The sequence below is a fragment of the Physeter macrocephalus genome, unplaced genomic scaffold (genome assembly GCF_002837175.3).
Source record: "Physeter macrocephalus isolate SW-GA unplaced genomic scaffold, ASM283717v5 random_228, whole genome shotgun sequence".
Lineage (NCBI taxonomy): Eukaryota > Metazoa > Chordata > Mammalia > Artiodactyla > Physeteridae > Physeter > Physeter macrocephalus.
In genome coordinates, this window is record NW_021145514.1 from 38220 (window position 1) to 53209 (window position 14990).

Consider the following 14990-nt stretch of genomic DNA (forward strand, 5'->3'; position numbering starts at 1 on the left):
TGAGAGTCCGCCTGCCGATGCAGGGGACACGGGTTCGTGCCCGGGTCCGGGAAGATCCCACATGCCGCGGAGCGGCTGGGCCCGTGAGCCATGGCCGCTGAGCCTGCGCGTCCGGAGCCTGTGCTCCGCAACGGGAGAGGCCATAACAGTGAGAGGCCCGCGTACTGCAAAAAAACAAAACAAAACAAAAAAACAAATAAAATCACCTGTTTTATATTAATTAGGGTATTCACTTTCTTTAAAGAGTAAATGTGCAGTTAGGATATTATTTGTGAACTTCATTTCAGAATAGTAAAGGGACGTTAATGTAGTTGTTATAAAAAGGAAATACCGATTCTGAAAGGGTTGAGAACCACTAACATAAGAGATGTTCACATGGAATATGAATATCTGTATCCTTTGTAAAAGCACTATTCTAGATATTATTACATACAAGGTCCCTGGCCAGTGCCTGAATGAGGTGTAATAAACTCCTCTTGTAGTTCAGTGTTAGGAAGTTTGGCTCATCTGGTATCTGGTATAGGTACTTCCTTTTATGAGATAATGCAGGTGTGGAATTCATATGTTCCCTTTTTGCATCCACTGCCAGGAAGCTCACAGTTAAGTTTTGGTGCTCAGTTGCAGTGATTATCCCCAGTCCAGCATTTTGAAGACAATTATTTTTTACTTCTCCAATTTGATTTCATTATGGGGCTCTTTAATCATTCTTTAAATACTTACTTGTTTCTATGTCTCTTGTTGTCTAAATCTTTTCTGGAAGTAAGGGCAGCATAAGTAATTAGTTTGAAACTCAATAATCACATACCTGCAGTTGCCTTCCCAACACTTCCTGAGTCTGGCAGTCTAGGTCAGAGGTGCCCGGAAAGGCTGAGGTAAAGCGGTTTACTGCGGGCTCGGGTGGTTTTGCTCTGCAGACTCGATCTCTCTTTTTCCTCTGCCTCTTCCTTTCAAAGGCTCTCACCCCTCCACTCCAGATGGAGTGTCAGCATTGTGACAAGTGGAAGCAGGCTCCAGCTGTCAGGGTCCACTCCAAATCTTGGCTGGATCTTGGTGTCTGGGGTCAAGCTGGGGTCAGAGAAGGGCACCCCAGCTCCAGGATGAGAGATGCACAAAGCTCCAGTTGGAGAGACTCTTCCTCCCCATACACTCTCCTAGCATCTTGTCTGAATCCCTCAGAGAGGAGGCTTTAAGCTGGGCTGAGGCATGTTACTGACACCTGTCTGCTCCCTGGGTCCACTGGCCCGTAACTCTGACCTTGAGCAAGATATCTCTCTGAGCCTCGGTTTCCTCATCCAGAAATGGGAACGTTAGCTACCTCAAAGGGCTACTGTGAAGACTCACTGAGATAACCTGCAAGGTGCTCAGGCAGTGCTTGGAACATAGCAAGTACTCAGAAACCAGCAGTGGCTGTTCATTCCAGTCTGCCCTGGATTGGTATGACTCATAGGCCTGTCTGCTGGCCCCAGCTGTGAGCTCCTGGAGGCAAGAGCGTGCATTCAATCTCAGCTCCTCATTCATACGTTCAGTGACTGTGGCAAATTGCTCAACCTTTCTGAGCCTCAGTGTTCTTAAGATAAAGTAAGAATAATGAAATATACCTCAAATTTGTGGTGTGAGTAAAATTAACAGTGGTTATTTTGGGGTAAAAGGGCATTTGAAAATTTATTTTATGTTATTTTTACTCTTATGAGCATTTTCTGTTTTCTCTAGAACAAATGCAAACTATTTATGTATTGTAAGTCATTTTTCAAAAATGTGCTTTTTTTCTGAAAAAAACCCTTAAATTTATTGAGCACTCACTACATTTTAGGTATTGTTCTACGAGCTTTACATACATTATTTTATTTAATTCTCACAACAGCTGTCTGAGGTAAATAGTATCTTCACCCCCATTTTAATTAATTTATTTATTTGGTTGTTCCGGGTCTTAGTTGCGGCAGGCGTGCTCCTTAGTTGAGGCATGTGAACTCTTAGTTGTGGCATGCATGTGGGATCTAGTTCCCTGACCAGGGATCGAACCCTGGTCCCCTGCATTGGGAGCACCGAGTCTTAACTGCTGCCACCAGGGAAGTCCCCACCCCCATTTTATAAATGGGAAAACCAAGGCTTAACGAGGCTGAGCAATTTGCTCAGCTGGTTGTAAGTGAATCTATACATGTGATAAAATTTCATAAAACTATACACCCAAACACACACAAATGAGTGCATATGGAAACAAGTGAAATCTGAATAAGGCCTGCAGTCTAGTTAACAGTGTTGAGCTTATATGTCATCGTCCTGGTTTTGAATATTATACTATTGTTATGTAAGATATTACCATTGGGGGAAGCTGGATGAAAGTTACCAGGCAGAGACCTGCTTTTTTTTTTACAACTTCTACTATAGTTCTTCTTCTATGATTAGACTCACATAGTTTTTTTAAAAATAAGTTAAATTAAACGTTTTTTAAAACTGTGAGTTTTTTTAAAAGCTTGTCATAAGGATTACATGAGATTATGTGCCTAGCACAGTGGTTGGATGCAACTGACATTTCACTATATGATATTTTCTTTCTTCCCCACTCTGGAAGTGACTATTTTCATAGCTAATTATAACAGCCTCCCTCTATTGTGTTTACTGTGTACCAGGCCTATTTTACATGCATTGTTTTAATAAAGCCTATGAAGTGGGCACTTTTATTATTCCCCTTCTGCTGTTAGGAAAACTCAGGTTCTGCAAAGGTAAATCTCTTCTCCACTTGCTAGAAAGTGACCAAGCCGGGATTTACACCCAGGCAGCCAGTTGGTGACACTGCTTCCTCCCCCTCAGGGCCAGTTCAGCGTACTGCTAAAAGTCTACTTTGAACCTTGGAAATCATCTACTCCAACTGTCTCAGTTTCGGTGGAAGAAAACAGGCTCAGAGAGGGGAGGGGCTTTGCCCAAGGACACCCAACAAGACTGTGTTCGAGCTAGGATGAGAACCAGGTCTTTGAATTCCTGGGCCAGGGTATTTTCCAGGGCTCATGCCCAGGGCTGCTCTCCCAGACAGCACACCTTCACTGGCCCTGTCTGGGAGACCACTGATGCCTACAGACAGACCCTCCCTCACCTCCCTCACCAACCTGTGCAGCTCAGGGCACTTGAGACCCAAGAGGGAGAAGGGCCCAGGGAGGGTGGAGGCATGGTGGCCCTCTATTTCAGGCAGCCTGGGGAGCCAGAGTAGTTGGGGCCACAGAGAGGGCAAGGGCAGACCCTCTGAGCTTTAGCTGGAATGGGGGAGGGAAGGAAGGCTGTGCTTGTGAGGGGGTATTCATGCCAAATCCAGCGCCTGTCCCCCTCAGGCTCTCTTGAGTCACTTGCCCCTGGGGTTGGGACACATTCTTGAAGGGGTGGAGTCACAGGGATTCCCCGTCCTCTCAAGCCCTAGGCCAGTTTCTATTCTTCCTGGGACTGAAACCAACTCCCCTATCAGACTCAGCACCAAATTCCCAACTGGTAATATAGTGACTCGCTCCTCTAATTCCTGCCCTGGGAACTCCTTGGACTTGAGATATTTGCCCCAAGTCCAGATCCGGGGTTGGTGAGGAGGCCCAGCCTGAGTCCCATTTTTCAGAGAGGAAATGGGTCCCAGGTATCTAGAGGGGAGGTTGACCCGCATTCAGATGAGCCTGACGGGTCTCTCGCCCCATCGCTGTTGCGCTCCCCCGCACCCCATCCCGCCAGGCCGTCTGCAGTGGCTCAGGGCAAGGCGGAGGATCAAGGACCCCTTCCTGCCATCCCCACCATCTATGCGCCCTAGTGGGTCCGCTCTGGGAAGCAAACCCTTCCGCTTGGCCCAAGGGAGCGGCCCTAGCGATCGTTTCCGCGGGGAGCAGCGCCCTCATGTGGCCTCAATGAGAAGCTCAGCTCATTTCCCAGCCCCTCCCTTCCTATGACCTCATTGAACAAGTATTTATTGAGTGCCACCAGGTGCTCTAGGGGCAGTGGTGAAGAAGATAGATAAAATACCTGTTCCGTGGACGGTACATTCCTGTGTGTGTGTGTGTGTGTGTGTGTGTGTGTGTGTGTGTGTGTGTGTACGCGCGCGCGTGCGTGCGTGTGTGTGTGTGTGTGTGGAGGGGCAGGCAATAAACGATTGAAAAAATAAATAAACAAGGCAGTTACTAGTAGTGATAATTGCCAGGAAGAAAATAAAACAGAGAAATGTGATGGAGAAACTTAGGACTCCATGAGTAGGTAATATCTAAGATGAGACGTAGGTGACAGGCATCCAGTCCTGTGAAGATCCGGGATAAAAGCCTTCCCTACAGAGAGAAGAGCCACTGCAAAGACCCTCAGGCAGGAACAGGCTTCACATAACAGAGGGAGGCCAGTGTGGCTGGAAAGGAGTGAGCAAGGACAGAACGGTATGAGAGTCCATCAGGGAGGCAGGAGGGCTGGAGCCAGACTATAGATCAGATCTTACAGACCATGACAGAGTTCGATTATTCTTCTAAGAGTAATGAGAATGTATTGGGTGGGTTTTGAGCAGAAGAGTTATATGTCTTGATTGCCTTTTAAAAGAACCTCTATGTTTGAGTGAAATGGAAATGTATTTTAAAAAATAAAAATAAAAATAATAAAATGAGGGCCCCTACGGCTGCTGTGTGGAGAATGGAAGACTGGAAGCAGAGAGATCACCGTAAAAGGTTAGAAAGCTATTGAAATAATTCGGGTGAGACATGATGGCAGCTTGGAACTTGGTGACCATGTTGAAGTGGGGAGATGTGGTGGAATTCCGGAACTACTTTGAAGGTAGAGCCAACAGGACTTGCTAATAGACCACGTTCTCCCTTGCTCATCAGGTGCCAGGAACTCCTCCACATGCACACCCTAACTGGCTCCTCCATCCTCACTGCGGGGCTGAGTTAGAGAGGCGGACCCCAGGCACACAGCTAAATTAGGAAGTTTCCAGGTGTTGTTGGACAAAGGACTTAAGACTCAGGCATCTGTTCTTCATGAACTGCCTCCACTTTCCATCATCAGCCCATTTAGTGGGCAGGGCCTCTGCCTGCTATCTCCCTTCTCCCTTACCTTGCTTGACTTCTATAGACCCAGTTATTTATTAGGTCTCTGTTTGTCCAAATGGGTGCCCTCAGGGTGTGTTGGTGACACTCAAAACAGTCCACGGTACCTGGTGTTTGTATTTGATACAGAGTAGTGGGTAGTATAATCTGGGGGTCAGTCCTCAGACCCAAGCCAGCGATGTATTCCTGTTAATTTACACAAAATGCAGTGGGGTCAGACCGGATCCCACAGGAAATGTGCACTGCCCTTTTGCCCCAGGTTGGGCATTTCTGGAGAGCCTGGGAAAGGTCAATCTAGCCTCACACTCTCAGGCTAGCAGGGAATGGGGAAAACAAGCATGGGAGGAGGTGACTGGTTGGCTCTGGAGTCAGTTGGCCTTGCTGTTTGTGTTGTGCTGCATGCGGGGTGCATTATAAATGCAGCCAGCCATCAGGCCCCTGGCCTCAGAACCTAGGACCACACCGGTCCCTGAGAGTCTGTGCAAGCCTCACCGAGATGAAGCTGCCAGGCCAGGAGGAGTTTGAAGTCTCCAGTGCTTGTGAAAATATACCCAAAGGAGAGCTGGACAGTGGCCCTGGCTCTGGCCCCAGCCCTGATGGCCCCTTAGACACAGACAGCAGGGAACAGTGGGTACCCAAGGACCCTCTGCCTTTCATTCAGCTGAATGAGCTGCTGGGCTGGCCCCAGGCGCTGGAGTGGAGAGAGACAGGCGGGTGAGTGGGACCCAGGCCAGTTTTATGGGGCCCTTCCCCTTCCCCCACTGGGGCCTCCTCCATGACTCCCAGCTCTTCCTGTGTGTGGCGTGGTAATCTCACCCTCAATCAGGAGCTCCTTCCTGTGTTCCCCATTTCAAGACCCTCACCCTCTATGGTGCTCAGCCTTCTCTGCAGTCTGGTTTTGAGTTCCCCAAGACCCAAGATGAGGGCTGACTGCCCGGGAGGGGCATACTCTGTAACACTGGGCCCACAACTTCCCCAATGTCTCACTTTCCCTGGCTCTCCTGTGTCCCCACTCCTGAACCTGGGAGAGATGCCCTCAGTAACACTGTCTGCCCCTCTTCACCACAGGTGGGTGCTGTTTGAGGAGAAGCTGGAAGTGGGTGCAGGCAGGTGGAGCGCCCCCCCGTGGCACTGCCCAGCCTCCAGAAGCTCCACATCCTGATGGCCAAGGGCCTTGTCCTGCTGGACTGTCCAGCTCAGAGCCTCCTGGAGCTCGCGGGTATGCTGGGACCCTTTGCTGGGAGGGCCTGGGCATCCTTGCCATTTCTCTAAGATTTCCCCCACAAAGTTCTGGAATTTTCCAGAGCCCACCCCGCCCCACCCTGGGGGATTACCCATCCCTGTCACAGGGGAGGGATAGAAATGCAGAGTGAAGAGAAAGTTCACTGGCCCCTGCGTTCTCTAGACTCTCAGAAGGGAAAGGGACCTGAGCAGAGGGCAAAGGGGAGAGTTCAGGGGCAGGGAGTTCGCAGGAAAGGGTGGGAGCCCCACCTCTGTTCTCCAGAGCAGGTGACCAGGGTGGAGTCGCTGAGCCCAGAGCTGAGAGGGCAGCTGAGAGACCCCCACACCTCATCCAGACCACAAGCATCAGCCCCTGCTGAGGTGAGAGGCCCCTCCCTGGGCCCAAGACCAAAAACCCTGGGGTGGGAGGGTCCCAGATCTCCCCTGCACCTTCCTGGACCAAGAGTGGCCTAGTCTCAGCTGGGACCTCAACCCAGGACTCATGAGTGAGAAGAAGCAGGGGTAGTAGTGAGGGGAGAAGAATGGAGGGGCTAGAATCACAACAGCCAGAGCTCTGTGAAGGGATGTTCTTGGTAGGCACTGTGCCAGAGGTCCACGACAGTATCTTATTTAATCTTCACAACCACCCTGGGAGGTAATACCACAATTATCCCCATTTTAGTGATGAGAAAACTGAGGAGCAGAGGTGGAAGTTGTGCTCCAGTTTTCACAACTTGGCAAAGCTGGTCAGGGAGCCCTGGTGGATCCACCCCAAAAGCCTGTGCTCTTAATCACCGCATAATCCCGTTTTGTAGGATCTGCTCATCCAAGAGGGGCTTCTCACGAGGAGGAAGCCCCCCTGAAGGAACAGGTTTGTGGCATTTCCTTGGGCAGGGCTGGGAGAGGAGTTAGGGATTAACAGAGGTCCACCCTCCACTGGACTCCTCCTCAGTCAAGATCCTGCCAACATCCTCTTCCCTGAACAACCATTCATCCTCTGTGTCTCCTTGAACCCCAACCCAGCATCAGAACCCTCTGAGACAGAAGCTCCCACCAGGGGCTGAAGCGGGGGCTGTGCTGGCAGGAGAGGTGGGCTTCCTGGAACAGCCAGTGGGGGTCTTTGTGCGACTGCGGGATCCAGTGGTGCTGGGGCCCCTTACTGAGGTGCCCCTCCCCAGCAGGTGAGGCTGCTGAGTGGGGGTTGGGTATCCTGGAGCCCAGAGAAGGCCTTTACTGGCGAGGGGATTAGGAGGTCTTTGGGTCCAGTTCTCTGGGGGTGGGGATGGGGACTGGTACTCAGGGAGGGGTGGCGGTCAGTGCTGCAAAGAAGGTGTGCACAGGAGCGTGTATATGGGGTTGGTAGTGCGGTCAGAAGCCCGGGCTTCCCTGTGAGACAGCAGCCTCTGACTCTCTCTGGGACCTGGTTCCTTCCTCAGGTTTTTCTGCCTTCTCCTTGGCCCTCCCACACAGGGAAGGGGCTACCATGAGATGGACCGGGCAGTGGCCATCCTCCTCAGTGACCCGGTGAGCAGGGCAGGCACGTGTGTGTCTCTGTGTGTGTGTATACGTGTGTGCACGCTTGCGTCAGTGAGTATATGGACTCTCCACGTGTGATCAGTACAGCAGTGAAGCAGAGTGTGGCTTCATGTCTGTGAGCGTGAGGACTGAAGTCCCCTTGGCTACCACCGCACCTCCACCCCTTACCTAGCACAAGGCTGGCACACAGGAGGCACTCACGGATACTCACTGAGTGCATGCATGCGTGAATAAATGCTTGAATGACTCGTCTGCCTATGTGACTTGTGTCTAGTTTTGAAACTGTGAAAATGCACGTAAGGGTGCAGATCTGTATTTAGTGCCCCTCTGTGCCCCTATCCCCAGCAATTCCAGTGGTCAGTTCGGTGGGCCACCAACTTTCATGACCTTCTGGCAGCCCTGAATGCTTTCCTAGAGGAGGTGACAGTGCTCCCTCTAGGTCGATGGGACCCAACAGCTCAGATTACCCCGCCTAAATGTTTGCCTTCTGAGCACAAAAGGTATCTGGGGGTCATTATGCCATAGAGATCCTTCCCCAAAGGCCTTGGGTCCAGTTCCACTGTTGAGGAGGGGCAGTGGGGTAGGGGAGGGGACAGGAAAGGGGCAGACCTGAGTTCTTCTGGACCACTCTGTCGCTGTGAGACCTTGAACCTTCCCCTGCTGGAGCCTGGCTTTCACTCCTGTTAGAAGGTCAGAATGTGACCTGGACCTTGTTGAAGTGAGGCCCAGGTCTCCGCGGTCAGAGCCGCGCCCCCAGCCAGCAGAGACACGAGCCGCCGCCAGGGGGCAGGGTGCCGCGAACTTCGGCGCCAAGTTGCGGTCTGATCGGGGATCCTCAGCCAGCTCGGGTTCCCCTTGTCCTCAGGCTCCCCTCGCAACTGTGGGAGCCCAAGGGCCCCTCTGCCCGGCGAAGGACCCCGGCTGAGGACAGGCACGGCCGCGGGCCGCACGCGGCCAGCCCGGAGTTGCGGCGGACTGGCAGGTGAGGCGAGCTGGGGTGGGAGCGAGGGTAGCTGTCCTGGGCGGGGGGAGGCGTCACACGGGCCCAGAGGTGTGCGCTTACTGTGCGGGGGGGGAGGGGGCGGGAGAGGCTCACCTGGCCCCAGGGACGTGGGATGCGGGAACCTGGATCACTGATGACCCACGGGCGGGAGGCTCCTTGTCCAGGACGTGCGCCGGAAGGCCTCGTGGTACCCCAGCGACTTCTTGGACGCCCTGCACCCCCAGTGCTTCTCGGCCGTGCTCTACATTTACCTGGCCACCATCACTAACGCCATCACTTTTGGGGGTCTGCTGGGAGAAGCCACCGACGGTGCTCAGGTGGGGGGCGGGGGTGGGCGTGTGGGGAGTAGGCGTAGCTTTGGTGTTCCACCAGCCATGCCCTTCCCCCTCCTCTGGGTCTATGGCTGGGCTGAGGAGACTCCTCGAAAGCTTGGGTTCCTGGGCTGAGGAATCCAGGGTCCTGTGCTGACAGGGCCCACTGTTGGCTTCTAGGGGGTGCTGGAAAGCTTCCTGGGCACGGCAGTGGCTGGAGCTGCCTTCTGCCTGATGGCCGGCCAGCCCCTCACCATCCTCAGCAGCACCGGGCCAGTGCTAATCTTTGAACACCTACTCTTCTCCTTCAGCAGGTAGGAGAACTCCCCCACCTCACCTGACCCTCACTAGCACACCCTCAGCCTGGTCTCAGCTGGGTCAATAGGGGAGGGTGGAAACTGGCTCCAGGGGCACCTGACCTGGATTAGGTTGGGAGCAGAATGGGCACATCCAAGCCCTGCCTGTCTCTCATCCCCCAGAGATCACAGCCTGGACTACCTGCCCTTCCGCCTGTGGGTGGGCATCTGGGTGGCCACCTTCTGCCTGGTGCTGGTGGCCACGGAGGCCAGCGTGCTGGTGCGCTACTTTACCTGCTTCACCGAGGAAGGCTTCTGTGCTCTTATCAGCCTCATCTTCATTTATGATGCCGTGGGCAAAATGCTGACTTTGACCCGTGCCTATCCCATCCAGAGACCTGGCTCTCCTGCCTATGGCTGCCAGTACACAGACCCAGGAGGTGGGCGAGGGAAGTAGGGAGCTTGGTAAAATAGGGAGGATGCAGGAAGGGTTGTCCCCGTACTGTCCCCCTTAGTTAAGTTCAGCAAAATGCTGAGTACTTACCCAGTAACCAGCAGCACTCTTCCCTATTCTGGTTCTGAGTCAGATGAAAAATAAGTCAACAGAGCAGGCCCAATATCTTTATTTCTGCCAGTGCTGAGAGAAGAACATTGTTGTATCTATGGGTGTATGGGCTTCCTAATGATGAAACCAAAATTGGATCAACTTACCCACCCAGTCATGGTTGCACTGGACAGGGACTGTCTCACCCTAGAGGAGCAGAGCTAAATGCACGCAGGGTGCAGGCAGCTTACTCCCTAGAGAGGGAGAGGAAGGGGCAGGGCCAGGCGTGCCCAGCTTCTTCTCCCAAACTCACCAGTCAAATAAATCACTGCTCTTCTCCTGGGCCGAGTTACTGACTGGGTGGAGAGGAGCTTGGAGTATTACACTTGCACATTTCCCTCCACATGGACCAGGACTGAGGAAGAGGTGTCCTCTCAAGAGTTCCAGACTCTGTACTAGGCATGAACAAGACTAATTCTGGCCCCGGTGGAAACACACAGATTTGTGTGCTCATCCATTTGTTGCGTGTCTGCTTTGGCCAGTCCTGTGCCGGGCACCTGGGTTACAGATAAGTAGGGAATTTGAAGGGACAAGGGCATGAGGCAATGTCCTGAGGACAGACTTGGTAGTGATCGGAGTCAGCAGACAGATGAGTCAGAACTAAGAACTCTCTGTTTCAAATGGACCTGTGAAATTAGGCTCCTGATTTGGGCTGGAGAAGGTTCCCAGGGGAGGAAAAATCACCTGAATTCTTTTTTAAATAAATCTATTTATTTTATTTATTTTTTATTTATTTAACTTTGGCTGCGTTGGGTCTTCGTTGCTGTGCGTGGGCTTTCTCTAGGTGCGGCGAGTGGGGGCTACTCTTTGTTGCGGTGTGCAGGCTTCTCATTGCGGTGGCTTCTCTTGTTGTGGAGCATGGGCTCTAGGCGCACAGGCTTCAGTAGTTGTGGCTCACAGGCTCAGTAGTTGTGGCTCGCAGGCTCAGTAGTTGTGGCTCGCGGGCTCTAGAGCGCAGTTTCAGTAGTTGTGGCTCATGGGCTTAGTTGCTCCGTGGCATGTGGGATCTTCCCAGACCAGGGATCAAACCTGGGTCCCCTGCAGTGGCAGGCAGATTCTTAACCATTGTGCCACCAGGGAAGTCCTCACCTGAATTCTTCTCTCCTTCCAGGAAATGAGTCTCAGTGGACAAGCACAAAGCCAAAAGACAGAGATGACATCTTCAGCGTGGTGAGGGCCTGTTCCTGGGAGGGCCTGGGAAAGAAAGGGTGGAGACCAAAGAAGTCAGTAGTTCCAGGCTCTTCCCACCCCTCATAAGTCACTGAGGCCCAGCCATCTGCTATGGTTGCAGATCTCCTGTCTTGTGTACTCAGTCTCAGTGGACATCAGTGGACATTTATTTCACTGCCCATAACCCCATCCTGGACCACCTCTCCACACAAGACCTAGGCCTGGTCAATGCATCCTTGCTGCCCCCACCTGAGTGTGCCCGGCAGGGAGGCCATCCTCGTGGGCCTGGCTGTCATACAGTCCCAGACATTGCCTTCTTCTCCATTCTCCTCTTCATTACTTCCTTCCTCTTTGCCATGGCCCTCAAGCACGTAAAGACCAGCCGCTTCTTCCCCTCCATGGTGAGTGTCACCTCTCTTTCTGTGGGAGAAAACTGGCTCTTGGCCTCGGGCCCTGTCTGCAAATGGGAAAGGGGCAGAGAAGGAAGGGGATGGTGGCCTGAACCTGACTGAGTGTCTGCTGGGTGGCCAGGTGTGCAAGTTGCTGGGTGACTTCTTCTCAGTCCTGGCCATCCTGCTGGGCTGTGGCCTCGAAGGCTAGGCCTTCCTGGGCCTAGCCACGCCGAAGCTCACAGTGCCCAGAGAGTTCAAGGTGAGAGCTGCGAGTGGAGGGCAGAGGGCAAAGCAGGGCCAACAGAAAGGACCCTAGAGGAGGAAGAGGAATAGATCCCATACTTCTTCTCTAGTCTTCTGTTTTCTCACTCATAACATAGAAATAGTATAATAATGGTCTCACAGAGTTGTTGTGAGGACACATCGTGTGCCAGACACATAGCAAGCACAGAATAGGTAGCTACTATTATAGGTAAGGGGTTAAAAGAGTGGGTTCTGGTCAGCCAGCCCTAGGTCTGAGTTCCACTTCTGTCATTTCCTAGCTGTGTGACTTAGGGAAGTTAACCCACATTCTGAGCCTCAATTTCTTCATCTATAAAATGGAAATAATAAATTACCATAGTTTCTACCTCACAGGTTGTTTTGAGGTTCACAGAAGATCATAGTGCAAAGCACTATCACATTTATGGGACTGGCACATACCAAGACCTCCATAAATGCTAGCTATTGTTGTTATATGTTCTCCCTACTCTTGGCATGGCCCTACCCACTACACTACTCCCCAAACTCTTCTTGGCACCCACAATTGCCTGCTCTGATCCAGTAAAGCTGGAGCTCCCTGCCCAGGGCATGACAGTGCACAGGACAAGGCTCAGCACTGACTTAGCACCTAAACTTTGCCTGTGCATTTGGAGACCTCCCCTCCAGCTTCCCTCAGGGCAGGAGAGCACAGGGGCTCCAACTGAGGCAGCCTCAGGGGCTCAGAACCCAAGGCAGCAACTGGGGCCCTCCCCCCGACCAGACGCTTGTAATCAGAGCAGATGCAGACACACCCAGCCCTGCCTCTGCCCCAGATCAAGTCAGGTGTGAACCTGAGTCGCCCAGCGCTGGATGGGGGTGTGGGGTGCCTAGGGAGAAGCTCTCTGTACATCAAGAAGTGTGGGCGGGCCTCATCCACCACCTCCTCCTCTTGCAGGGAGGGAAGCACCCTGAGAACCAAAGTCCAGAGCCCCTAGCTCCAGCCCAATACCCAGGCTGGTCCCCCTCCTTCTGCTCTCTGCCATCCTTGCACTGGGATGCTTTGAACCAGCTGTGCACATACAGACTGCTCCCACCTAGCATTCAGTGTCTTAGAGCATGCGGCGGGGGGGAGGATGAGGCGGGGAGTTGCGGAAGAGTGCCAAGGCTGGAGTGTGCAGGTGAGGTGCTCCTGAGATACCCTCTCCAACCTGTCCACGGACTGCCCTTCCCTAGCCCACACTCCCTGGACGTGGCTGGCTGGTGTCACCTTTTGGAGCCAACCCCTGGTGGCTGAGTGTGGCAGCTGCCCTGCCTGCCCTGCTATTGTCTATCCTCATCTTCATGGACCAGCAGATCACAGGGGTCATCCTCAACCGCACCAAATATAGACTGTGGGTAAGGCCTGCTGGGTAAGACCCTAGGTCCCTAGCCCAAGGGACAGGAGCTCCAGGGTGGGGTCCAGGCTCCCCCTCTCCCACCCCAGAGGACAGAGGGCCCAGATCTGGGCTAGCTGCATCCTCATTGCCCCGCTGCTATCTGCAGAAGGGAGCTGGCTTTCACCTGGACCTCCTCTGTGTGTCGCTGCCAATGCTGCTCACATCAGCTCTTGGGCTGCCCTGGTATATGTCTCAGCCACTGTCATCTCCCTGGCCCACATGGACAGTCTTCAGAGAGAGAGCAGAGCCTGTGCCCCAGGGGAGGCTCCCAGCTTCCTGGGCATCAGGTGAGGCCAGTATTCAGGAGGCTGGAATGAGACGTGGGCAGCAAGGTGGGGTATTGGGTACAGGGCAGAGTTATTTGGGCAGCTTAAATTGTAAGCTGGCGACTCCAGAGGGCTCTCTCACTGCCCCATGAGCGTTGCTGTGGGGTGAATGGGTGGGTTCTGGGCTCTAAGGTGGGTGAGTCAGGTCTTCCCCTCTCATCCTTCAGCCATGAGACTGGGAGGGGCCTCCAGAGGAGTGTCATGGATATGAGTGTGGAGGCAGCCAGGGCTGAGCAAGGATGAGGTGCTACCTAATAATCCCCACTCAGTGTAGAAGCACCTCATTGATATTACAAAGTAACCATCACAAAAAAAATTTTGTTGGAAACACAGTCTAACTGTCGAAAGTATGTGAAATCAGCTTTGCAAATTATGAAGTAGAAGTTTTATGTTAGTATAAAAATTGCTAATTTTCCATCAAAATAAAAGATAAAAACAAAGAGCAGCTCTGAGCTTGAGCTGCTGAAGAGGACTGGGACCCCCGTATTGAAGTGACCTGTCCCTTCCTCTCTGCCAATTTTTCACACCAAGCTAAGGTCCCCTCCCTGCCAGGTAACTATCGGGGGATCCCTCCGCTTCCCTCCTGCCAGGGTCTGTTGTGATGTTTGGCCAGCGTGCCCAGCCTGGGCACCCCAGGGGCTCTCCCAGACCCTAGCTAACTCCTCCTTTCCCCACAGAGAGCAGAGGCCGACGGGCCTGGCGGTGTTCATCCTCACAGGAATCTCCATCTTCCTGGCACCTATACGCAAGGCACCTTAGTCACACAAGCCAGCATCAGGGGCAGGGCAGTAATAATAATAAATATAGGAAGAACTGACATTGGCTGAACATTTACCGCATGCTGGGCACTGTGTTAAGTTTTCTGCATACACAGTCTCATTTAATCCTCACATTACCGCTGAGAGGCATATGTACTTTAAAAATGAGGAACCTGAAGGTTAAAGAGGTTAAGGAGCTTACAAGACACCACCAAGAGACCTAGTTTCTCAGATCTACCTGTGAACCCAAACTCTGACCCAGGAGGCTTTCTACCCAGTGGAGCAGGGTGCAGACATGCCACCATCCCCAGGGCCCAAGCACTACCCTTGCTCCAAACTCTCAATGAGCCTTAGACTAAAAGTGTGATCATCACAACCCAGAAAAACTTTGAGGCAAAAGCCCTTCACTTCTCCCTCACCGGATGTTTATAAACACCTACTGTGTGCAAGGCTCTGCGAGGCACCTGGGAGAAGGGGGTGGGGAGGGGAGTAATATTGAAGAAGAATATGCAACCAAGCCCCTGTCAGCAACACATACACATGAATTAAAATTAAGCAACAAGAGCTTCCCTGGTGGCGCAGTGGTTGAGAGTCCACCTGCCGATGTAGGGGACACGGGTTCGTGCCCCGGTCCGGGAGGATCCCACGTGCC

General features: G+C 52.7%; 1 protein-coding gene across 1 annotated transcript in view; it reads left to right on the forward strand.

Annotated features, from left to right (window-relative positions):
• Positions 1–5541: 5541 nt before the first annotated feature.
• The window catches only part of SLC4A9 (solute carrier family 4 member 9), a 12607-nt gene continuing 3158 nt past the window's right edge, over positions 5542–14990 (forward strand). Inside the window, 21 exon segments of the mRNA XM_007107925.2 lie at positions 5542–5759; positions 6114–6166; positions 6169–6264; positions 6550–6597; positions 6600–6647; positions 7082–7137; positions 7290–7447; positions 7703–7790; positions 8148–8302; positions 8668–8784; positions 8957–9122; positions 9297–9430; positions 9596–9852; positions 11128–11186; position 11224; positions 11400–11587; positions 11718–11837; positions 13052–13213; positions 13361–13438; positions 13441–13541; positions 14258–14330. Of these exon segments, the coding sequence (XP_007107987.2) occupies positions 5542–5759; positions 6114–6166; positions 6169–6264; positions 6550–6597; positions 6600–6647; positions 7082–7137; positions 7290–7447; positions 7703–7790; positions 8148–8302; positions 8668–8784; positions 8957–9122; positions 9297–9430; positions 9596–9852; positions 11128–11186; position 11224; positions 11400–11587; positions 11718–11837; positions 13052–13213; positions 13361–13438; positions 13441–13541; positions 14258–14330 (2376 nt within the window).